This window comes from Zonotrichia albicollis, chromosome 22 (genome assembly GCF_047830755.1).
Source record: "Zonotrichia albicollis isolate bZonAlb1 chromosome 22, bZonAlb1.hap1, whole genome shotgun sequence".
NCBI lineage: Eukaryota > Metazoa > Chordata > Aves > Passeriformes > Passerellidae > Zonotrichia > Zonotrichia albicollis.
The window spans coordinates 7,124,980-7,151,558 of NC_133840.1; the positions used below are offsets into that span (position 1 = coordinate 7,124,980).

General features: G+C 46.1%; 1 protein-coding gene across 7 annotated transcripts in view; it reads right to left on the reverse strand.

Moving 5' to 3' along the window:
• The window catches only part of COL26A1 (collagen type XXVI alpha 1 chain), a 169,658-nt gene that overhangs the window by 135,773 nt on the left and 7,306 nt on the right, over positions 1 to 26,579 (reverse strand). For 5 of the 7 annotated variants that reach the window (XM_074556869.1, XM_074556865.1, XM_074556867.1 and 2 more), the window contains exons 2-3: positions 11,165 to 11,287; positions 599 to 702 (exon numbers count right to left, since the gene is read on the reverse strand). In XM_074556869.1, the coding sequence (XP_074412970.1) occupies positions 599 to 702; positions 11,165 to 11,287 (227 nt within the window). The remainder of the gene's footprint in view (positions 1 to 598; positions 703 to 11,164; positions 11,288 to 26,579) is intronic. The other 2 variants (XM_074556866.1, XM_074556870.1) reach the window with 1 other exon arrangement.

Genomic DNA, 26,579 nt, shown 5'->3' on the forward strand with positions numbered 1-26,579 from the left:
GAAAATACTTTTTCCTCCTCCTCTGGAGAGAGCCCTTTTCCTCTGAGTGGAGGGAACTGTTTTCACACACTTGAAAACAGTTCACATACACATGAATGTTACACCAATAAGTCAAGGAGCAGGTAGGAAAGGGAACCAAAGGTATTGGCTCAAAGATTTCTGGGAGCACACATTATTTATGTCCAGACTTTACAGAAGCAGCATCCAGGAACCAGCTTTTTATTGGATACAGCAACTGATGGCGACAACAGGAACAGGGAGAAGATAACACACAAAAAGGAGAGAGCACATTTTCTGAACACACCAAGGATGCCAAGCACGAGCACATCTTTAAGCAGGTCACCCCTGATTCCCTTTTCTTTATTTCTTCCCCCCTCCCCATTCAGGCCTGTTTGCAGGCATTCAGAAAGATCTGTTTTCCAAGACCACCTTTCCGAGCTGTGTGTGACATTCAGATAACAATGGGGTGTGAAGGGAACAGGTGATTTGTTCCTGTGTTTGGGAGGTGTATAGAGCACGTTAAAGAACAAACCCCAGCTCGAGGCAGCCAGTCCATCCTTGCTGCTCACAAGGACAGAGGCATTGCTGGATAACTCACCCTCCTCACAGTTGCTCCCTGTGAAGCCAGGACAGCACCTCCACTCCAGCGTGGTCACGGTTCTGTAGGACATTTTGTACGTGGGCCTGATGAGAGTCCTGTAACTAACACAAACAAGGAGTCAGCAGAGCACAGTGCCCTGATCCAGCAGTGCTGCTACTGATTCACAGCACATCTTCCACCTGGATACACCCCAGAGCACCCAGCCAACCCCAGCCACAGAAAAAGGAGTCACACAAATATCAGCAAGGATTTGTTTGTTGTCCTTGTATTGCAGAAGTCCCATACCTTCTCGGTGATTTCTCAGGGGCATCTCCTTGCAGTACTGACTACTTCTTCACAGTACAGACATCAAACTCCAACTCTCTCCTCACCCAGCTAACCCACTCTTTTGTAGCACTCATCCTCATTGGACACAGCTGTGGCCTATTAAGAGCAGGCCTGTTGCTAATCTTTGGTGATTAGTGCAGCTGCAACTCCTCAGGTGTGAGACTACCTTCTGCACTATCTTTATTTTCTTACATTCTATCCCTCCACATTTATTAGAGTGTGGATGTGATTTAACAGCTTTTATTTTCCTCCTTAAGCCCTCGTGCTCTACTGGCCCTTCCCCACACCTCTCCTCCTGCAGGTACCACCAGCAGCTTTGTGATCTCACCAATGCAAAGCCCTGCAAGATGCAGAGATGATGACTTGTTTCCCACACTCTCCCTTCATGTGGGCTTCTGTGACATTGAACAGAGGCTGGCAACAGCCTTTCCTCACTCAGCAGTAATAGTTTCCCATCTCCTAGGTGCTTTCCCTTTCCCCACCACTCAGACCTGGGACGTACCAGCACATCAACATGACAACTACATCAGGGACCTTTCTGGAGCCTTTTCCCAGTTGCCTGACCTGTGCCTCAATTCTCCCCCTATCTGAAATAGGCTCACACTCCTCTGGACCACAGCCAAGGTTCTGCAGGACAGTTTGGGAGCTCTGTGAGCAGCACAGCATCCCCAGGGTCCCAATTACAGCACAGCACTGCCAAGCCCCTCTGGGAACTGGAGGGTGACCTGCAGACACAGCAGGGCTGTGCAAGGCACCAGTGATTCTGAAGTCAACACAAAACAGACAGTTGCATAAGTGACAACTTTTCCTTTAAAACAGCAGCTCGTCAAAGCTGGCAGCTCAGAGTTTTCCCAGTATACAGCCAAACAAGTCACTGCTGCTATTCATGAAGCTAAAAGCAAACACAGAAGTTGTACTCTACAAGTTCCCCTCAAAATTCCTACCCTTATTTAACAGCCAAAAGAATTTGGCACACACAGGGAGAGTCTGAAGCTTTGGGATTACAGTGTTGCAGGCTGCAGTTTATGCTTGTCTCTCCAAGCCAGGCAGACACAAGCCCTGAGCACCCTGTCCCTGGGGAAGAGGCTCCTCCTGCTGAGAGCCAGAGGAGACAGAGACAGCCCCGGGCTCAGCTGGGCATGGGGGGAAAACAGAGCTGGAGATTGCATGAATCTCATCCAAAACTGCTCCAGGGGGAGGCAGGTGTGCACCCAGGACAGCCCTGCAGTGCCTGGTAGCTGCTCCAAAGAGCAGTAACAAAGGCTTGCCAGGAGAGGCTGCCCATGTGAGCCTTGGAAAGATGGAGCAGCTCAGCTGTGGTTAGCAGAGTCTTTGGGAAGCTAATTTCTCAGGAAGCTGTTTGCTGATGATTTGTGCCAGCTGCCAAACACAGAAACTAAGTTCTGCTGTAACCACTGGAGAGGGTGAGCTGCACAGGCTTCCTCCTGAGCACAGGGCTGCCTGCCCGGGGAGCAGCCTCACCCAGAGAGGGAGAGCAGCACAGTCTCCTGAGAACAGGATGTCCTCACCCTTGGAACTGCCAAAAAGCCCACCAGCCCCTGCTAATACCCACAGCAGTGATCCAGGCACTTGGCTGGTGTGGGCTGCACAGAGCCAGCCCATCCCACCTATTTCTTTGCTCTTCCGCATCCAGTGGTGTTCAGGAGTCCACAGATGTGTGAGTTTGAGGACTTGGAACACGCTGATGTAGGTAGACCTCAGTGCTTTTTTACAAAGAGACCAAAGACTGTGAGTGTCTTGCTGAGGGTCTCTCAGAATAGCTCTGGCAAAGCCCAGGAACTGAACCCAGGTCTCCTAACTCCCAGTGCTGGCGTTGGACTCAGACATATTTCCACACGTAAGCCCCAAAGCATCAGTCACAAGTTCATGACTTTGTCACTAACACCACAGCTGGATTTGACCTTCAGATGAAAGTCTCCAGCCTTGTTACCAGTGTCCAGAGCCAGCGTGTCTCCAACCACACCGTGATTTTAAAACCATGTTTCTGCCAACACCAAGATGTTAAAACTCTTTCAAACTTCATTATGAAGTGTGGAGAGTGGCTTGAGCCAGACTGGAATTTTGGCAGCAGTTCTGTGTCGGGGAAGTAGCTCTAGTTTAATCCTCAAATGAGGGAGGACTTCTCAGGGCATGACAAGCGTGGAGCTCAGCTGTCACAGTCTACCACCCACCCTGAATTCCCTGGAAGTGTCCTGATGTGTGCAGCTCTGTTCAACTGTTCAACTCAGGCATCTGAAGTGGGCCCAGTTTGCAAATCCAATTTGTTCTGAAGTTGCTCTGTCTTCACAGCTTCATTTTTCCTCAATTATGTGACATGGCACCAAGGTGTGCTGGTGCAGACACATCATGCAGATTTATGACTCCTGTTCCAGGAGGGAAGCACAGAAAGCACCTTTAGCAAAGCATCACCACCACCTGACACTGGTAGTGTTGCAACTAAAGGAGATGAAAAACATATATGGAAAAGGAGAGGGAAGGAAGATACCTGTTAAAGATCAGAAGCCCCTGAATGAAAATGTGTGGAAAACACAAGAGGCAGAAAAAAGGATTGGTAGCAAAATAGGGAAGCCTTTCCCTTGGATGTCACTCAAGCCACAAACACTGCACAGAAACCTGCCAAAGGAGAGGGGAAGAAGTTTGGAGGAGCCACAACCTTGCACTGCTCTGCTCCTCAGGGAGCCAAAGGATGTGCTCAGCACACAGCTCCCTTCAGCAGGAGAACCCCAAGCACTTCAGGGAGAACAAACCACCAATATCTGCCACCCCACTGCAAGAGTCAGGAGTCATTTCCAGGGATTTTGCTGAGGCTTCACAACAACATCCCAGGGAGTGGGACAACTTTGTTTCTCCAAAGAAAGCTCAAGCAGCTGTTCCTAGAGCAGAGCCAACACATGGCTGCCCTTGGAGCTGCCTGATCCCTGTAGGATGAGCTACACAAGCCTGTCCACATGCAATTATCATTTGGGAAATAGCATCTCTTGCTTGTGGCTCTAAGTGAGTGCCAAGGAAGAGGTAATTTGGGGAAGGAGCATGAGCTGACTGATGAACTGATTTGGGGGTACAAAGCTGTAAGTACTGGAGAGGTCAGGACACACCAAGGGATGGCAGCCAAGGAGTCTCACTCCTCAGCACACAAGGATGTATTCCCCTTGTTTTCAAGGAGGTGTCACTGAACACAACAGGCAGACATGACACAAGAAAGGGGAAGAGTGTCACATTCCTGGATCAAAGCCTCAAAAATCAGGTCAAAAGAGACAGGGTGATCTCTGCCATGACCCAAGCAGGACAGGCTGTCACACACAGGAAATACCTTCACCCTTTCTGGATTTCCCCTGCCCTTTGACACTCACAAACAAAGCTTTTTGCGCACAAAGACCACAGAGAAGGAAGGCGTGAAACTCCTTTCCACATCACAAGAGAAGGTTTTGTTACTGTGACCCATTCAGCCATTGCAGTTTGTGCCCAAGGAGACCTCAGTGACCCTCAGAGGCTCCTATTGGTTTCTATTCAAGCGCCAGATTGGAAGTTTCACCATCACTTCCTGATAGGGTTCAGGATCACAAGATGAATGAACTTGCCTTTTTGACTGGCAAAGAGTCCAGAAACCAAGGAATCCAAGCTCTGGTTTGCCTGCTTCTCTCATGGCACTGAAGTCTGCCACCTTGTAGTCCAGGGACCCTCATCTTCATTCCAATAGTGCATCAAAAGGCATCCAGGACAAAGCCTGGGTAGTTTCTCCAACTCTTGGTACCAAAGCCCCGATTTACAGACATGCCAAAACCCTGCAACTCCCCACAGAAAATCAGAGTGTTCAGAAATCAGATTTCAAATCCATCAAGTTAAGTAACCATATCTCAGAGCACTTGGAAAGAAGGGAATTTAAGAGCTCAGAGAAGCTATCAAATATATATTTGGTTCCCAACACCACCATGCCCAGACAGACCATCATAACCCTCCTCTCAAAGCCTACCACACACTGATTACACCAGGGAGCTCCTGTGTGAGACACAGACAAGACAACTTCACCTCAAAGCAGTGCCACAGCTGGTGCAGGGACAAGAAGCACCTCTGCCATCTCATTTGCACTCACAGGCATGGCAGACACCATCACTGTGACTCAAAGCTGTGCTCTTTTTTCCTGCAGCCCCAACCCTTCCAGCTTCCCTACCACAAACAGAGTACTTCTCCAGGGAACAACATAACCAGAGGAGCTCCAAATATGCTCCTGCAGACATCAGATTAAACAAAAAACAACCAACCTGCAGCTGCAGGAGTGTTGGAGCTCATTGTGTCTTCTGTCTTTGCCAATGGGGAGGAAGATTTTGTTCAGCTCTGAACACATCTGGTTCAAACTTACCAAAATGCTAAATCCAGGAAACAAACTGATCTACCTGCCATGCCCTGCTGTCCACAGCAAAAAAAAAAAATTAGTCTCTCTGTCTCAAGAAAAAGGGCCAAAGACACAGAGACAGATGTTTCTATGCCACCACAGAGTAATCATCAGCTCCTGCCTTTATTAACAATCAGATGTCAGTGCTATTGCAGAGCAGCACTGCAGCAGGGAGGAGGAGTGCTCAGAGAATGTCTGGGCAAGATCAAAAGGCCTCAATCAGCAGCCTGAGCACAAGCCCTGGAACAGGTGACCCTCCACCTGTGCCCAGGCAGCAGCACACAGCCATTGTTCAAAGCTGAGAATGCCCCTTTGTGCTACAGCTCCAATCCCACGCACCCAGAGCCTCTGTCTGCCCTGCTGCAGGAGCACTGTTCATCCTGCATTTCTACCCCATGTGTGCTTCAGAGAGCAGATGCCTTTTTCCAAGCACATTTCTCTCCAAGATGTGGAGTTGTAAGGGAATTAAACACATAAAAGAGTTTATGTGTAACAGGACTTCAAATAGCAATCCTAATGCACTGGAATAAGCTCTGGGATTTATTATTCAATTGACTGGAAAGCAAGAAAGAGAGAAGGATTTCCCTGTGGCATTACTAGTTCTGAAACTGAGGGGAAACAGCATCTACAGGCCAATCTCCTGGGTGACAGAGCCCCAACTTCTCCTACTGACCCTGTAGCAACAGAGTTTTCAAAAGCACAGAAGACCAAATTGGATGAGCCTGCAGAATTCCTTCTTTGTTATTCTACAAACCAGCTTGTAAAATCCCTCCGGGAGCAGTAATGTGTTCAATTTAAATGAAAAGAAGGGGAAAAAAAAGAAAACCCAGCATTCAAAAACACCAAACAAGATGATCCATGCAAGATGTGTAGTCTGCTTACATGAAATGCACAGAGTATTTGTGATAAGCCAAACCAGCTACAGTACTGAAATAAAAAAACAGGCAGTGACAGGCAGCTGAAAGGGCATCACAGCCCAGATTTGCTGTGCTGCAAGAACACTTTTCCTGCCATCTCTCCCATCTCTGGGTGAAGTTTAAAGCCAACAGATGAATAATTTAATGTTTGGAGTTTCAGTGATTCTTATCAAAGGGAGAGACCAGGTAAACACATTCCTGTACAAGCCAGCTCTGGGTTTCCTGGAAAATCTTCAAAATCTCTGAAGGCAGAAAATGCTGCAGAGACAGGAGACTCAAAAGCTGAAGTGAGACAGCTCTGTGACCACAGAGTACAGCAAAGCATAATAAAAACTCAGCCTGGATGGGAACATTCATTTTCAAGGATGGGACAACTAAGAGAGGAGGTGGAATGTCCCACCACAAATGAAGAATATTTCCAGAGATGAGATGGGGATTTTCCAGAGAAGATGGGGATTTTCAAGGCAACAACAGTTTGAAGCAGAAAGTGTTTGTCTTCTGAAGGCTGTAACAGCACATGATCTGCCAAGGCCACTCATCCCATCCATTTACCTCCAAAGACACTACTGACCACAACAATCATACACAAATAGTCTAATCAAAAGTTGGCTGATTTTGGCCAGCTAGAGTATAGCAAGAAGCTGCCCTGTTGTGCCATAAAACACAGTAAGACAAAAGCAGCTCTCTTTTCACCTTACAGGTGAGGTGGCATTGGTGGTCTGAAGGTACAGGAGGTCACAGAAGCTCCAACAACTGAAAGGTCTCAAATCCTTGCCTGGCCTTCAAGACCACCCTTCTGAGTGAGCCTTGAGGAGTGCAGTGTCCCAGGCAGGGCAGGACTGGGCATCACCCTGCAGCTGCTGCAGCAAAAGGATTGCTGAGGAGAAGGGTTACAATTGGGTTTACCAGGCTGGGGACAACCATGCAGGCAGCAGAGAACCAGAGATTAGGCTCCCATTGACACCCCAAGGTAGGGACGTTGTCCTTTCCTTTAGACAGACAAATGGCACATGAGTTTGAAGCATTCAGCCAGGCTGCTGCAGAGCTGCCCGTGCACCAGGAGTGTGACACAGCAAGGGCACAGCCTGTGGCACACAGGAGCTGAAGCCTTCACTGCACAAATGGAGAGAGCTCAAGAACAGATGTGATGAGGGAAATCCTCCAGCCAAGACTGCTCCAGAGCAACTCAGCACCCAAGCTAAATTAAGAGCCTGGGGCAGAGGGCAGGAACAGAGCAGCTCATCCCAGCCCAGCCCAGCCCAGATGGTGACACTCCTGCTGAAGCAGCTTCCCAGGAGCAAGTGAATGGACAGCAAGGACATCCCACAGCCAGGGCTGCAAGGCTGGGATCTCACAGATCCTCCTCTGCCAAAGGCTTGACTCTGAGCTGCAGTTTGTGCAGTAAGGGAAAGAAACCCAACAGGAATGAATGGGAGACAGGAAAAGGACTAAATCCTGTCTGGCCCCAGCAATGTCTGCTCAAAAGCAGAGTCTCTGTAGCAGAGAGCCCCTCTCAGCTGTCACCACGAGGCTGAGAGATGCCTTTTTCCTTGGCTGACATCCCTTTTGCTAGTGAGCAGCCTGATAAGGGGTGCTGGCAGAGTGAAAGCTCTCCCAGATATGGCTGACTCCTGTAAACAAGGAGATGAAAACAGTTTGTTTCAAATCAAAGCTGGGAGAAACACTATAAAGGAAAATGGTGCCAATGGCTTGCTGACATGTTGCATTGCTTACAGCCACACAGAACACTCTGTGCCCTTCAATTCAAGCTCAGGCACCACAAACCTCCCTGGAAAAGAACAAGAGAAAGCCAAAAGACATTTCAAATTTACTTTTTTAGCAAAAGAAAAGTATATATATTTATATTACCTGAACAACTGCAGGGATGTAGAGAACAAGAACATTTTTAGCCACTACCAGACCTGGAACGAGCCTGACCTTGCTGAAGCCAGAATTCCAGAAATCCCAAAAAGAGAGACTGATACAGACAAGGTAAGGAGGAAACAGAAACAAGTAGGGCAGCCAGGTTGAATTTTGTGCTCTGTTCATCTTCAGCAAGGATTTTCAGAGACCTGTCAAAGGAAGCTGTTCAGGTTGGTGGCTGCTAAACTCTTACAAGCCCCTTCAAAGCCAGTTTCTCAACAGGAAAGGCACTACACTGCCTTGTGACTTTGGGAACTATCCTTTCTATATTTCTATCCATTATGCATGAGGAGTTTTCATCTCAAAACAGGAGATGGGGTTTACCTGAATTAGGAGCAAGATTGATGTTTCCTAAAAAGACAATACTCATTTTGGCACGAGAGGAGGAAAAAGGTTTTTAACAAAAAAAAAAGAAAAAAAAAAAAGTCGTTTTAGAACTTCAGCTTGACTCCAAGAAAAAAAGAAAGCCATTTCAAGCATCCCTATGGGCTGGGAACAAAGCAGTGCTAGGCTGCTGTGTGCTCAGAAAACATCATCTCTGTCACACAACCTGGCTCAGGGTGCCAGACATTGCCCACAGCAGTCACACTCACAAGAGTCATCATTTTCAGCAGCGGTTCTCATTCTCTTATCAAAGTCAGGTGCATTACTGAAAACAAACAACCACTTAGAGAAGATGTCTTGGCTGGGGATAACATCCAACAGCCCATTCAACTCTCAGATCTCAGATCCCACCTTTGCTGTTACTCTTTCTTGGGGCTCTCCCTTTCAGATGGTGGCAGTAGGGGACATTATCAAGGACCTGTTTTACCTCTGAAGATAAGTGGATGAGTTCCAGCATTTTGTCCACATCTGAGAGATCCTTGGGAAAGAGGTGCAGGGTCTTTCTCTACTTTATGCAAGAATGTCATGCAATATGTGCCTAGAGGCATACAGGCATTTCCCTGGAAGGGTTCCATCCTGTTGTCCTGCATTTCCTCCCAGCCCAAAGGGAACAGAGCATTGATGTCCTCCCATCTCTTCAGGAAGGTTTCTCCATAGTGATCATTTTCTAAAAATGCAGCTCCTGTTAGCTGAGCTTTCACCAGCTGAGTTCTTGAATATTTAATAATCTCAGCTTCTTTCCATGATATTTTCACACAGAAAGAAAAATTGAGATGTCTTCTGCTGCTCTGCATTGTCTCCAAACAATTGGACTCATCAGGCAAACAAACCAAACTACATTTGAAACTGAAAATGTTCCATGAACAATGTCACAACAGCACACACTACTCCTAAAGTCTCTGGGTTAATGTAAGAATCAATGGCATCAATCAACTGCAGGGGCCCACAAAAGGAATTTTTACTAATAGCAAGATCAAATGTTTGGTTCTTATGAAATTCCAGTTGTGTTAAAAACGAAAAATAACTAAGATTTTTGGCAAGTTTAGGAGACAAGGTGAAAGCTCACAAGTTTCTAATGACAATTATGTGCCTAAAAAGCCTGGGAAATTAAAAAGCTTCAACAGAAGTTTGGCCATGACAGTGTAAAATATGAAGTGTTTCAACCACAGCCTTGCATAAAGACAAAAGAGACACCAAAGCAGATATATTACAAGTGAAAAAACTGAGACTGACCACTGGCCAAGTGGAAACTGGAGAACCAACAATGGGAACAGCCCCATGCAAGATGTGAGTTCTAGATGAAGTGTCACAAGAACAGGGAGGTGGGGCTCAGCCTGCAGTCACCTTCTGGCCAGGTTATCAACTACAGGGGGACCTCAACCACTGCCCTGTGGGTGAATTTGTAACAATAACAATAAAATGACTGAGTTCTGTGAGCTAAGTTATGCCTTGTCTATTTGGGAAATTGTTTTAGAAGCTAGGTGCAAATTTAGAGCACAATGGCTTTTTTGCCCCAATTCCCAACTGGGTGGGTAACACTATTCTGCTCTGAGAATGCCTTTCAGAGAAGGCAAAGCACAACAATGCAGACATTTTACTGAAAGGTGGTAGCTGGGGACAGCTATTTCACACTTCTTTTTCCTTCTTATATGTAGGTTCCAAGACTATAAATGATCAAAAGGCAAAGCAGACTCAGGGCAAGTTTTTGACACGTAGCCGTTTTAAAGCTTTGTTTCTTGTCTGAGGAGAGAACGTTCTGTTTTGAGGTGTCTTTAAAGGATACTGAAATCCAGGAAGTCTAAAGAAATTCCACCCCAAAAGATACAGGGCACATTACCTTTGTTCTCCGTTGCCTGTAAGGGATTTGATCACAGCTTTCCAGTGTATGGGATCAATATTTCCACTACAGCCCTGAGTGTGGGGACTGATACCAATAAGTCCCACAGGACCACTGACCCAGCACCCCTGCTCACCTGCCCACTCACTCTGAACATTTATCTGCTTTCATGCCTGAGCAGCAGCAGCCTCCTGTGTGGAGAAGCACAAAGTGGCACTACAGCCTGAGCTAAACTGTTTCACATAACTTGTCCTAATACTGATGTCTTTGAATTGAACTATCTGTCCCCAGGCTGAATTTGTTCCCCTTTTGTAAATGAAACTGATGTTGTCACATAACTTCTACAATAGAAGTTGCTTAATGAAAGAAAAGAACTTTATGTTTCAAGCATCTTGTGTAAGATTATATCACCCAAATAAATAGGAGAATGTATATTATGGGGGTTCATGTAAACATTCCTATATAAAAGATGTAATGTTTTACACCTCAGTGTTCTTGATTTGTGGGAATCTCCACTTTGCACAGAATAAACAATGTCTCCTTTCTAAGTTAGACCTGTCCGTGTTTAGGGAGCTCCTAGAACTGGAAGCAATGCTACACTTACATTCACCTGTGATTTTCCTGCAGTTATCACCACTGGTGCTCCTCAGGCACAGCCCCCCAAAGCAGGACATCCCACTCGACCCTCTCTGCAGCCCTCACCAGCACCCAGCCCAAGGGGAAGGACAGCAGGGTTGGGCAGTATGAGACATGAAGATTTTTACCTGACTAAGTTGGCACAAGGTCCTGGCCAGCGGCAGCTCTGATAAACTCTCTGGATCACCGTTTCTGACCCGTTCTGCACCTGGCAGGAGACTGTCCTTGTGACTGTGTAGTGGCACCAGTGCCTGCAAAGAGAGAGGACACACGTTAGTGAGACAACCAGGGAACCAACACACCCCAGACTGCAGGCAAACAGACCAAGAATCTGAGGTGGGGTGGTTTCTTCTGCCAGCCATAGCCAGGCTGACTTGCAGTCTTCACTTCTCACCCCACCCTCTCCTTCCAAGAGCTGCAGAAAGATTCCCAGCTCCTGCCAACCTGAACCACAGATCCAGCAATGCCTCTTGCTTGGTTGTCAGAGGCCAGAGTTTTACAGTGCATAATTTAGTTCTGTGACTTATCAGAAACAATAGGACTTGGGGAAAATAAAGACATGTTCCAAATCTCCTGATAGTCAGCTCCCATTGTACTGGTCTTAATTCCACCCTGTTTGTTATGGTATCATTCCCCAGCCTCCCACCATTCTGAACAACAGCAGAGTAGGAAAATTCTGCTTTTTGGTGTGGTGGAGTTCTCTGTCAGCAGGGCTTGAATGAGCTGGGTGCTGAACAAGTTCTGTTGTTGTCCTGCTGAGGTTACTGCCTAAAAATGGGCAAGGGAAAATGCAGGCAGGGAGGGATGAGTGTCTCACATTGTCTCAAGAGAGAGACAGACCCCTCACTGCAAGGTGTATGAGACAGAAGGAACTGCAGTGTGAGCACAGGGAATTCAGACCTAAAGATCCTCCAGGGACCTTCTCTGAAAAAAAAAAAAAAAAGTTTTAGTTTCCAGTGACCTGCTTGAGGGGACACAAAAAATTTCCCCCTTGCAAGTATTGCTCATTTTGCCAAATACTGGTTCATTTCTTTGTGAATATTTTGGTGGGGAATCTTTTGTGATGCTTTTGTACATCAGTGTAGTTAACAGGTTTGAGAGTCATTTTCCTATTGACTGGGGATCAGAACTGGGGTCACTGTGGGACACGGAGACACCAACTTGTGCTCCAAAACACACCCAGTGCTTGTGTAAGCATTCCCTGCTGAACCAGAGCCAGACTCCTGGCTCCTCATCTATCTTAAAGCAAGAGCCCTCAATAGAACACCACAGTGACTCTCCAAACCTGCACACCAAAAATCAAAGTGGAAATGCACCTGCACATCCCCTTCTCCTTCCCTGAACCACCTCCTGTCTGTCAGTTTCCCCAGAACACACCATTTACAGCATTTGTTGCTCTTTTTTTCCCCCCTTTTTGCATTCCCCTCCCATCTCCACAGGAATCCCTGCTCTCTGGATAGCTCCCATCTCCATGAATAGGAGGCACAGATGCCAGCACCACATGGGGCCAGCGGGCTGCTCGCTGACCCTTGGGCTACAGCCGGCCAGGAGGGCTGGGACACCCAGGGAGGGGTGGCTCTGTGCCACTGCCACCAGCCCAGAGCAGGGACAGGGCTCAGCTTGCAGCTTTCATGAGACACTGCCTCTGCTCACCAGAAACCCCCCTGGATTTCCAGCAGGGAGTGGGCACTGTGGGCGCACCTGAGGTGACCCCAGGTGGGCAGGGAAGTCTTTCAGAGCCACTTATCTCAGATTTGTCAGGGATGTGTGGTGTATGAACAGGGATCAGGACTGTGGGCACACCTGAGGTGACCTCAGGTGGGCAGGGAGATCTTCCAGAGCCACTTATCTCAGATTTGTCAGGGATCTGTGGTCTGTAAATGGGGATCAGGTCTGTGGGCACAGCTGAGGGGGCCCCAGGTGAGCACAGAGATCAAATGTGAGCACTCATTTCTCCAACTTCTCTCTTTACCAACTGAAGAGAGGGTTTGGTTACAAAGGTACTCACAAAGGTACATCACACTCTTGGCTTCCCATAAATAGCATAATTTTGCTACAAATACAACTTTAAGGGATTTTTACTGTGGCACACAGGCAGGTGAGGCAAAAACAGGAACACAGATGGGCAAGGATACATTAGGACATCCAGCTTGGCACTCAGTGCAGATAAAATAGCACAGTGATTACAACAGAAAGACAGACAGACAAAACCATCCTAAGACTTCCCTTTGCAAGCCAAAAGTCAGCAAGAACAGCCTCCAGAATGCAAGCAGGCTTCAGACAATGTGATGAAAGGCCCCATCATGGCTTACAGAGATTATAAATGACCCTTTATATTATACACAGATGCTACGAAGGAAGGTTTAGGACTTTTACTGGCATGCATCCAGGATGGCAGAGAATATAGAGCTGCTTATTCAGAAAGAATATTCCAACCAAGCAAACAAAATTATCCAAACAGCAGCTCCTTTAGGATCTCATGCATGCTCATCACCAGAATATTTAGTGTGATGTTCTGCAGCATCCCAAGGAACTGGTCCTTGCTGAGAGAGAGTTTCACTTGGTCCATTTCCTCCAGCTGTTTCCAAACACCACCTCCTCTCACACCCTATTTAATTCTTGGAAGACTTTCACAGACAACAGAGGATCTGCACATCATGGCCTGCAAGCTGCTGACTTAGACAGTTTCCTTCTGGGGCTACAGACCCAGATCTCACGTCTTGATCCCAGCTGACAATGTGTTTTTCCAGAGGGAATGGGGGTGTTGATGCCAGAGGATATCTATTCACATTCACTGTGTAGGTTCAGCATGTTGCTGTGGACCCTTCAGGCTAAATAGAACAACAAAATCAATAGTTTGCTTCCATTTGGAGATACTCTGCAAACTCCTGCTTGGAGCTTGAACAGATGCTGAGGGGTGCCTGCTCTCTGCTGACTCAGCAAAGCAGTGATGGCTTTGGGCACCTGGACACTGGAGGACACAAGAAATTCTCACCTTCCAGAGCACATGGGGAACAGCCTGAGAGCATCTCACAGGCTTACTCAGAAAGCTGGAGGTGCAGTTTGCTTCCATAGGCAAAGCCGTACCTGCACCCCACTGACTTTCTGAAACTCCCACACCCCTCAACAGAAGTTTATTTGGACTCACAGTTCACCCCTGGAGATTCTGGGTGTTTTTACACCCTGTCATCCAACAGTGAAAGAGAAAAGGGACTGCAGAGGGTAGAGAAGGTAACATAGAACCCAGCTAAAATAGAAGGTAACATAGAACCCAGCTAAAATACTGTAGGTTCCAGAAGAGCCACACACTCACATATCAAAGCTTAATTCCTGGATAGCATAGTGAGAGCAATCATTTCATGGATGGGAAGACACTGACAGGAAACTTCATCTTCCCTCCATTCTCACTACTGGGATCTGCACAGTGTTCCCTAAGCCCTCAGGGTGCATAAGGGATGTCTCCATCCATCCATCCATCCATCCATCCATCCAAGCACTCACACCACAACACACAGAGCCATCCCCAAAAGCAGTGTTTGCTTCTTTCCTAGTCCAAACTGCTCACTTTTTCCAAACTTGTCTTTGTCCTGGGGGGTCCCTGGAGGACATTCCAGGTGGTTCATAAGAGAAAAGCCCCCTGCCTGTTATCTGGCTGCATTTCACTGGAGAAGGGATAACAAAGTGAGCAGTGTCAGAGCCACCGGGCTGACCTGATCAGGACCCAGCAAGGGCTGGTGAATCAGGACTGTGCAGCTCAGGAATGGAAGAGGCTGCATTCCTGCCTAACCACCTCTTTCAGAAGGGTGACAGTTCTGCTGCCTGCCCTGCTAGGGACAGACCTACAGCAGGCACCACCTCCCCCACAGGAGCCGATGCTCTCACTGGGCTGAAGGACACAGCTCCAGCTCCTGAAATCTGTGGTCTCCCAGCTCACCACGGTCCCAACAGCTCAGAAGTTCTTCCAGCAGAAACAATCCCCCCAGCTGGGCTCTGCACAAAGCCTGTTGTAGAGCTCACTGAAATGGAGATTTGGTGTGGCTTTGGTAAAGAGTTAACTGGACAAGGCAAAACGAATAGAATTCTTTCTGAGAGTGGCAGAACATTTAATATACAGGATGGTTTCATCAGCACCTGCTCCATGTGTTTGGGCACAAACTGACCCTCCCCACTCAATAAATATGACAGAAGTCTCTCAGAAAGGTTGGCATTTCTGATGCTTGTGATTTGCCCTAAAGCTTTGTCCTGTGTAAACAACTGCACTGAATTATCTTTTTGTTTCCATAAGGATAACACACTGTGTGTTATACTTAGCAGAGATCAACATTTAGGGCACAGAAAACAGTAGGAGTGTTTTGATAGCTAGGTAGATTTCCCCAAGTTTCCTCATAACATTTTTCACTGGAGCTATCAATTTCCCTGCAATCCTAGCGAGGAATTTCAATAAAATCAGAAGGTCACTGACTTTCACTGGGAAAAAGTTGCTGTTCTGACTCAATGAAAGCAAACTGTGCCCTTTTCTCTGTGTAAATAGTACAGCATCCCATTTGCTCTGCCAGAACAGCAATCCATACACTCTGTGCTGCAGCCCAGCATTAGGAGGGGTTAGTTATTTATATATTCCCTTGAGCCAGGAGCACAAGTTGCCCTCTACATTCTAAGAAATCCAAATTCAAAGGCTGCCAGGCTGTCTGGGTTATCTCTTCCTGAACCATCCACTTCTATAAAATTACATTATTCCTTTCTTACTCACAAATACACACCTCCCTGAATGTGCTTTGACTCTCATCAGGATCAAGTTTAGCAGCTAATTCAGTTGGCTGGGACCAGGTCAGTCTTTACTGCTGTGACCTGGCTGAAGAGGAAACTATCCCATCACATGTTACTGGAAAGCTCAGATAAAAGCCAAGTTAGGCTTAAGTTTCCCCTGTTCTTGGCTGTATTCATGCTCTCCCCAGGTAACCAGGTTTTAGGATCAAGGCTGTCATCCAGCTCATTGTCCAGCTACAAAATTCAATTGTAACCAGCAGTCTCCACATTATTGGAACATTCAATGGTGATGGATTGATTCAGGATTGCCTATAGATAGATGGACCTTTGCTAAGGAACCCATGAAAGACCACCTGGCAGGGGTGAGGGGCTGGCTGTACACAAGCTTATCAAGGCAGGGTTCAGTTCAAAGCAGATTCTGCTCCTCCATTACAAAGTTTTAAGAGGCCTGCAAGTCAGAAGCCACGACAAGCCACAGTAATCTTGCTGTCAATATTGATGTTTTACGCATGCCTTACTCCCACTGAGCACTTCAGAGTCACTAACAGAGGTTACCCTGACTCCTGCAAAAAAAAGGGAGAGAAATCTCTGTAACAGCCCATTCATTTTGGGAAAGGAATAAAACTGGAAGGCTGCTGGTGTTTCTGAAGCCAGACAGCAGCAGCCATTTGAAGCAGCAGAGAGCCAGAGGCACGAACGAGAATAAGACAAGTTCCAGGTCTCCCACTCTGCTCTGTTGGTCAGACAAAGGTTGGAAGGAACTCCAATCTCTCTGCACACACCACCACTCCACCCCCACAATAAGAGTCTGAACAAAGTGGTCATAAAAATAAGTTCTGGCTAGCAGAGTAAGATGGGACAATTTATCTAGGAACCTCCCAATAGCATAACCCTTCCCCAAGGGGGCAATATGTTCTGTGCTTTGTGCACTTCAAATACTCACTTGCCAATAACAGCCTAAAGTTTTCCCACACAAAGTGCATTATCAGAGCCTCCTGGAGGCAGTTTAGTCCTAGAGGAATCTTTACCTGAGGAGGAAAACACAGTTCAGTCTGCACAAGAGCTTCAATCTCAGTCTTCAGCAAGTTCTCCAGCCAAGCACATTTAACTGTGCTTTCCTTGCTTTGTTTTATGCAGGGGTGACCCTCCAAAAAGCACTGCCTTGAGGGCTGAGCTTGCTTCAATCCATAGGATAGTGCACAAGATTTTACCTTATCCTCCTGCAGCCACTGAAGTTACAGGGGCTAAGGGAAAACCTCTCCCTATTGGGATTATTAAACACCTAGAAGCAGCATAGCTAAATACCAAGGAACATGTGTGCAACTCTTCTTCAGAAACAAGGAGAGATCCAGCTGCCCAGAGCCACATTCAGCTCCTTCAGCCATGAGAACATTAATTTTCTCTTCTAACTTTCAAACTCATTCACTAGGCACCTGCCAGCTGCTGCAGATAAGAGCACTCACCTGTTCCACACCCTTGGTCTACTTGTAGAGCATCAGCACTGATATTTAATGAAGGATAGAACAGAGAGAGATGAAGATTTAAGTGTCAATCAGGCAGGTAGTATCAGAAACAAATTTATCACATTCAAAAATCCCTGTGAGACTACATACCTGTTTGTGTGTGTGTAAGGGCAGAGGGCACAAGGAACATTCATTCAGCATCAAGTCCCTCTGATTCATATCCAATACCCATCTCTCAGTTTGCCAGTGACACGTTCCAACTGAATCAAACCATAAATATGGTTGACCTGAACCATAATTACCTTCAGCAGTGAAATGAAAGAAGTTAGTCCATGACTGAGCGCTCAGAAATAAAAGGGGGCTTCACCCCTTTGAAGTTCTTTGCTTTTACAGACATTCTTTTACACACTGCAATGTTTTGCTGCTCCCTCCCATGAGCTTATCACAATCAATGAGAAGACAGTAGTTTCCAGTGTTCACAGAGGGAGGAAAGAGGAAATGTACAAAAATATCCATGGAATCTGTCTCTGTTAAATTAGACTGACTTGATGGAATTTGGCATTTGATATCCATGCAGCATGGAAACAGCATGGAAACCAATTGTGCATTGGTTGTAATGCACAATTACAACCAAGTATGTCATTTTTGCAACATTAAAAGCTGCTTGAATTAGAGTCTTTCAAAAGAAGAACCTGAGTCTAAACATTTGTGCACAGCTGGATAACATAGCTTTAGATGGGTCTAACACCTCCATACTGAGAATACATCCATAGAATTGGTTTGTTCATTCCTAAAAAGCCTGACCTTGAAAAGAGTGGTGGGATCACAGGAAAAAAAATCCTTAAGACCTGGATTGAAAGTAGAGAGCTGGGATTTGGCAGACCAACCGTTTGTCTGAAACAGATCCCTGTGGTCAAAGTCTACTTTGGTACTGGTCTGTGTCCTCTGAGGGGCTGATCTAGAACTGGTTAGGCTGAGGACACTGACCCTGATCCTCATTCATAGCACCAGACTAACTTTGATAAAAGACAGTACACCTGAGTTTAGAAAAATTCATTTAGAATTAAACTCTAAATTTGATTTAGCAAGAGGTAGAGTGTGAATTTTAAGTAGAAGAACAGGGCACTGACACACACTTGCTTGTCCTCAAAACCTTTGCAGAAAAGAAAACATTAACAAAAGCAGTTTAGGGAGTCACTGATCCTGTCAAAGCATCCTGTGCTTTACTACTGCTCCTGGTGTGGCTACAGCTGCTCTTCCACCATCCACAAAGGCAGGGCCCATGGCTGTCTTTAATTCCCCTTATAACAAAACACTTTGCACAATTCAGTCCTCCAAAAGGGACAAATCAGGCTCCTGCTGGTTCCAGCATCCCCTTAAATCCCACCCTTTGCCCTACAAAGCCTCTATCTGCACCACCAGCCAATCTGCAGGGATTGGACAGGGCCTACTTCCAAATTTGTTTTGTTTTTTTGCTTATAGAGCTCTGCACAGACAACAGAGCATCTTTGTGCCTCCCATTCAGCCCTCTGGTGCCAAACTCCCAGCACTTACCAGCAGCAATGAATGCCACATGCATGACAGGAACACAGGCACTTGGCCTAAATCAAGCAGTGTTTTTCATTAACATTATACTGGCACCAAAAACCACAAACTACAGCAAGAACAAAAGGCAGTGTCAAAAGGACAGTGTTGAGTGTATAAAAAAAAATTAAGATGGCATGATGAAGCTTCCTACTATAGCATGATGTTAATGTGCTCATGTAACATGCATGTTTTGGGTTTTTCCTGGAGCTGAACAGTTGGGATATTGCTGCACTGGAGAAGGTACAACCTTTTGACAGTTAGAAACAAACAAAAAAAAATGTATTGAAAGAGATCAGCACATTGCTTTCTCTTTAGGGCAATACCGATGTGTTTTCCCTATGTTTTCAACTGTCAGAGCAGTGAGCCCCAAAAGGTACCAAAAATCAGATTAAAGTTTTAGCTTCAGATTCACAGGTCTTAAGGTGCAACTGGAAATACCTGCACAAACAGCTGTGGGAGGTAAACTGAACCCACAGCTCTTCTAGCAACACTTCTTCTACCTGCCCATTTCTCTTTTACTGTGGCACATTACAATTTTTTTCAGTCTAGGTCTTGAATTTGGTCAGCAGCTTGTAAAGGAATTTGTGGGCTCTGGTGTACAATGGACAACACAGCTGACATTTCTAAGTAGTACCTACCATGTGGTTGTCCATCCCTGTTGGGAACAGGATTTCATGGGCCAAAGGCACCTCCTCCAGAGCGAAGCTGCAGCAGCTGTGCAGGCTCACTCCTGGTTCAGGGGGCTGCCAAAGAGCCAGGCCTGACACCAACCCCACTGAAACCACCAAGGGAATTGATGGTTTCAGCCTTTCCTCAAGTGCAAGAAAACCCCACAGTTTTCCAATGTTTCCTGTGCTGGAGGAGGTGATTAGAAACAATAGGCCAGTCTAGACAAATCCATCTTCTTCTTTTGCTTGGAGAGGAACAATTTCTCTTCTTCGAGATGTCTCACATTAGCCATTTGTGTTCAGTGAGGCAGCATCTGCACCAGGCCTGAGACAAGACTCCAGGAAGATTATTTGGGGACAGCTGTACCCCACAAACACATCAGCACCTCAAGAGCAAAGGACTTTTCTCCAGTAACTGCTCTACCAATGTGCCAGGTCATCTGTGCTGTGTGCAGTGGATAAATCAGGCTGTTACCCCCAGCCCAGCTCAAGGATTCCCAGGATGAGCCACTAAGACTCAGTTCAGTGAAAACAAAGCCTTGGAAAACCTTTCTGCCTGGGTATGCAAAGTGTTAATCAGCCTGAAAAACAAAACCCAAAGCCTGTGTGTTAATTTGCTATTTAAATTGAAAACTTTTTTATTCCATGTCTGCCATGTCTGGCACAAGGCTGTCCTGGGCGTTACTACAATAAAAAATAATTTGGAAAATAATCCTATTGTTCCAGTCACACCCATGGGAGTTTCATGTGTAGGGAAGTAGGAACATCAGAACTGAGATCTGTCCTGTCATCAGAGAGCTGAGTTTGCCCTTTACAAGAGCCAGTTTTGATCCAAGGGCATATTGAGAGCAGGATCAGGAGCTGAGTTTAAGGCAGCAGGATGTATCAGTAGCTCTAAGGTTAATAAATTCCAACTTGCACAGGCTAAAACTCTTAAAAACCACTATCAGCATAGCAATAGCCTTTACAAACACATGTTGACATCCATGGGTGTTAGTCTATCACAGCTTTCTCTTCCTTGCCTCCCTCTCAAGCCAGTCCTTCCCAGAGCCCGTGTAAATGAAGTGAATTGCTCTGAATCACCTCCTGGTTGCCAATGAGCAGCCCTTCCAAAGAGCCTCCTCTGCACTTTAGAGGCCTCATTGAAACCTCCCTGCAGCTCCAGCATGGCTGGGATGAGGCAGCTCCAGGCACAACAATTTGCTGTACCAGCAGCCTCCTTTTCACCTCCCTCCAGACTCCCACTCTTACACTCTCCTGACTGCACCCATCCAATGCCATAAAAATCACTCACAGGCTTTGCTGTAGCTCAGCTCCTTGCACACACAAGTCCCAGACCTGCTGGTGAGCACCCAGTGCTGCCTCACCAAGTTCTAAACTCACTCTTCAGCAGATGGGGTGTTTTAATCACACAGAACCCACTACACTTTGATAACTGTCTACAGACACACTGTAAAGAGACAGCAAGAAACTAAGTGCTCTATCTAACTATTTTCATTGTAAAAGGTTTTTCTGCTTTTAAACACCTTCCTAAGCTTTCACTGGTTCTGGAAGCAGTCACCATACCTCATTTCTAGCCAAGAACAATTATTTGTATTCTCCTTTTAAACCCTGCTGCAACCCAGTTTGTTCATTAGAAATAAAAAGGGCTTAAAAAAAGAAAGCCTTTCTCTTGTGAACGGAAACACTAACACCTTTCTCTATTATTAAAAAATTCTTGAGCAATCTACGAAACTGCTTTAGTGCCTCAGTGCTTTGGAAGCCTCTGTTTGGAAGGGAGGAGATCTACATTTCAGTATCCAGGTGGAAAATGGGTTTGATTTGGCCAAGTAATAACAGCTGAAGAAAAAAAAAAATCTCTCCATAGGCTGTGCATGCACAGTGGATTCCTTAGGAATGATAACACTGCCTTGAAACATTCCCGAGGAGACACGTGGGAAACAGGATGGGGAGAAAGCAGCACTGAGCAAGAGAGGGGACAGCAGGAGGTCTGAGGGAGATACAGGCATTTGGTCAGAAAAATTCCTGCCCTGTTCTGTGCAGAATTGCACAGCAAACTCCACTGGATGGGGATTTGCAGGGTTGATTTGGTGGTGGTTTAAGTAGAGGTTGCCTGCCAATGCAAAAGGACAAGGCAACCTCACTGCTCCACCATGGCAAAGTGCAAAATTCCACAACTTAAAGTTTTTTAACCACAAATTGGTGAAAATTCCACCTGATGCCCGCAAGTGAACCAAACTCCTAAAGCAAAGGTTTCACAGGCATCCCTCATCCTTCTGCTGGGAATGGGAATGCCTGGAGTTACTGGTGAGACGGTTCAAGTCTCTGTGAGCAAAGGAGTGGCTGACACTAAATACATTAAACACACAATACTGACAAAAGCTTGGGGCAAATTCAAGGCAAAACCATTAAAGAGACATTAACTTTTTTTTTCCTCTTCTCATATTTACACACATTTCTGCCATCAGAGAATGAAGAGTGACACAAATAGCATGCCAGATAAAAGCTTGATTAAAACAAGAAATTATGACCTGAATTTTATGACCAATGGGTGACAGTTATTCTGTATCTCTGGTACCTTTTACATGGCTTGGGAACATCTTACTGTTGTTTTACTGGCTGAGGCCAACCCAGCAAACCTGTGAGTGACACACATCAACAATCTGTGTTTATTATTGCCCTAAGTATGTACACAAACATCCTGCACACACAACAGCTCAAACTTGTTTGTGGTTTTTCCTCCCTCATACAAACATACATGAGAGTTTTTCTCTACACCTTTCACTACAGTTTGGAGAAATCTTTCCATGCATTGTCTCAGCAAAGGATGGTGCCAGATTGAGCCACTCTGGAAGCAAAGCCAGCAGCTGCCATTGCCACAGCATTCACTTGAAGCATTTCTAAGGAGGTGTAGAGGGATATATGAACACTACAGTGCTGAACATCACATGAAATGGCTGTGACAGACTCACATCACAGACGAAAAAAAGTGGTTTGAGTTTCACTAGAAACCACTCTCATTCACAAATCAAAAAGTTTGGTAGAACCTCAAAGCACAGAGTGACAGAACAACTCTTGAACTGGTTCCCCTGGCTGGGATTATGACCATGGCAACAGGCTGCTCACCTATCCAGCTGTTACTGGCAACACTTGAGCCACAAGCCCATGGGAAGTGTGTGATTCCAGTCAAATGCTTGTGTGGGGTTTGGTGTTGGTCTTTGTGGTGGTGTTTTTTGGCTGGTTGGTTTAAAAAATCCAACCAAACAACAACAAAAAACCCAAACCACCCCCACACATGGAGGTGCCCTGCAAAGCCAACCTTGCTTCCACAGGGATGCGGAGATCCAATCCATCACCCAGACACAGGCAGCACAAGATGACTCCCAGGCTCAGCCAGGACACAGCTGCAATGTCCAACACAAATCAGCCCAGTTTCTAACTGCATTCAATTCAAGAGACAAGCTGGGATGATTCCTATAATTTCCACATTCCCATTTTTCTCCTCCCTCTTCCCAGTCACTGTACAGACACACAGCTTCACTTAAACTTTCCTAAAAGTTATGCAGCAGCTTCTCCAAATGGTACCTGGGAGCTGAAAGTTTACCTTCAGCAAAATTCCACAGATATTTGCAGAAGCTACTTTGAAAACCTTCTAGTTCAGATGCCAAGAACCACTTGGCAAAGCCTGACAGACATAATTAGAGAGCTTGATTGTTTCAAAGGACATTACCCAAGAAAATTAGTATGTTGCTGTGGTTCTTGCAATAAATTTACAATGGGTTTGGTTGCAGAGGTCTTGCAAGGGTTTTAGCAGACTTTTAATTACAGTATCAGGCCTCAAGTATTTTTCTAGTGCTTGGCAATATGAGATCCTATTATTTCTGCTTGCAATGCACACTCATTCAAAGCTTATCCACAGGCTGACAGCCTAAGAATTCCTAGCACTCTGTAATCCAAAATTTTTGTATCATTTGTGATATACATTAGTGACTTCCAGTAACAGCTGCCCCAGAGACAGCATTTTACAGTGTGATAGTTTAAACCCTTTGGCTCGGTGCTGTATCCTGAAATACACTGCAGGGAGGCTGCAGCTTTTGCTGCAGGTTATGCTGATTTACAGCAGCATTAAGCCAAGCACTCTAACATCCTACAAAGCCAATTTGCCTTTTTGCTCTCTGCTGTATTTCAGATGAGAGCAGGGGAAGTTTGCAGCATCACAGCCCAGAGCTGCCTTTGCTCCAAGGCTGGTGCTATGGGTCCCACCCATTGCCACAGGTATTTGTGCCCTGAGCTCAACAAAGCTGCTTCTAAAGGTTTGTCCCACAGCCAGGCTCCCAAAAACCACCCTGGGGACAGGAGAGCCCCTCAGCCTGTGCCATCACCCAGCCCTCTGCTACTGCTCAGTCCAGCCCGCCCTGCTCAGCACCTCTGCCACCCCTCAGCATCCCCTCCAAACTAATCCCTCCCTGCAGAGCTCAGGCAAAGATTTACTCCCAAAGACCAATTTCAGTCATTCAGGCTCAGAGAGGTGCAGTAAACAGGGAGCACAATGACCTCTACTCTGTAAGAGTGGAAGTTTTTACAAGAGCCAAGTATTATCATTCATAGATTTATTATAAACTTCAGCATAAATTCATATACAGTACATTGGATTTTGTAGCTTTCCCTCTAAGATATAACCACACCCTCGTGAAATACTCCCCAGAGCCCTCCTTTACATGAAGGGAAGTATTACTATTCCCATTTTATTTAGGGGAAAGAAAAGAGAGAGAACTTGCAAGTCTCAGTTCCCAGACTCTGTGCTGCTCTATAGAATATATATTGAGCATTTAAGGAAATAGTCTTTGTCTTGGGAAAGAGGGTGGAAAACAAAGCCCTATGAATCAGCCAGCTAATAATTAAAAGCAACTAAATCCAGATCACTTTAAGCTGCACATGAGAATCTGAACTTCTCAGATGCTGAATTCCTCTGCCGACCAGAAAAGCCAGGGTCACTTGCCCAGCTGGTCACTATTGTTCTGTCCAATAAAGTTCTGGCAGGAATGCATGTTTAACAAAATACAGAGATTAGGCATAGCAAAGAATGCAGCTCCCCCCTCAGTGTTTAGGTTAGCAGGGTTTGCCATGTTGAAATACTGAAGCTTAAGCATATCAGATTTTCTCTGTCCTGTACTGCTGGTGCCAGTGACAGACACAAGCTGACAGCTCAGTTCTCAGGGGCACTGCCATTTTAGCTCTAAGTTTATTAAAAGCTGCATAGAAAGTTCACCTCAAATCTGCAGTGACCACTAATTAAATCAGTGTTTTCTTGGAGAGATAGAATCACAATTGAGAAAAGCTCTCTGTACCTCCCCACATGGCAGAAACTTTTGAAGGGCAGTTTAAATCAAGCCACAGACTCAAGGGACCAGATTTTGAGAATCTTGCAACAAGGTAGCTCATCTTCAAGGGTTTTAGGATAGCCTAAATTTCCAAAAGGAAACTTAGCACCAGTGACTAAATACAGCATCAGAATGGCAATGGCCTTCCTAACATCTGCCATAGCCTGGCTCTGTCTGGCTCTCTGTCAAGAGCTCTTTAGCTCAATTTACAGCAAGGGACAACACAAGACCAGAGCAGGACACAAATGTCACAAGAACAAGTCACACAGATGATCTGACAGAGACCATCAGAGATTTTGCAGGAACACAGCTTTTACTAAGCCAATGCTATGCACAAAGCAGCTCTGATACCTCAAATGGGCCAAGAATTTCTCAGCTCAAAGTAGAATTATATTAAATGGACAGATATTTGAGACTCCTAAGTAGATTTGCAATGGATATAGTCCTTGGAGAACTGCATACAGGGAGGTTATAAATAGCCTGGATTTACCTCAAAGTTAGTGGGTTATATTCAGAGATACCAAGGATTCCTACGTCCCCCCACAGGGGTATAGTAGCTCATGCTGGGTGAAGCTGTGGTTCATAGGTAGGAAGCATCTAAGATCCTGTTACCATGGCAGTCTCTCCTTTCCTTCTCCCTCCACAGAAAGCTGAAATATAATTTTCTGTCAGAGGCACACAGTAAATCTGGAACAGGTATAGCTGAGATCCAGACCCGCTGACATGCAGATCTAGGTGTTTCTTCTAGGAGAGCCTTTTTGACTCATCCTAGCACAGCAACAGAAACCTTATTTTAGCTGGTATTGCTTTCACTGCCACTGAAAATGCAAACAACTCAACATTTGAACAAGATACAGTGATGAGACAAGCAGCCAGACAGCCAACATTGTGCAGGGTTGCGGAAACCAGACAGGTTCTGGGGAAGCACAAGACAGAATCAGGCAAGAAGAAAGCCAGGAAGCCAAGCAACCCAAGGCAGGCACAAGAGAAGTGGCATCAGATGAAAAAGTCTTTTTCTTTAGGGAAAACACAGGCAGAACCTCCCTTGGGTTGAAGTGTTAAATTCATGTGGGGAGAGCTGTCACCCATTGCTGCCTCAAAGGAGGATTTGAAAAAGCTCCCTGTGCTCTGCTGTGTTTACAGCAATAATGAGAGCCTGGAGGAAGGGGTTAGAAACATCTGAGTTTAATAAGGGCTAAGCAGCACACAGCAAAAAGAAATGTCTGCCCTTCCGTTCAGGGCTGCCACACCCCAGCAAGCCCCGGCACCGCGGGCAAGGGGAGCCCAGCGTGGAGACGTGATGTCATCCAGCCCCTCTGCCCCTGCCCTCACCCAGCACAGCAGCTCCAGCCAGGCTCAGAGCTCCAGCACCACACTCCTGAGCAGCTAAGCAAAGTCCTGCAGGGAAAAAGCTGATTTGGTTGACCCCAGGCACAAAACAAGAAGGGAAGGTTTTGTGTAGTGACTTAACTGAGCAGCTCCATCTCACCAGGTCATCCCAAGAGGGCAAGAGGAGGATTTAGCTCATTTAGCACCTATGCAGCCGCCTTTTCTTAGTCCTAAACAGCTCTAACATCCAACATGCACAGCGGAAGGGGCATCCTGTTCCCATTTCTTACACAGAAGACCAAGAGCCTCAGTACTCAGGTCCTGCAACTGAATTTGTGCCCTCTTCCT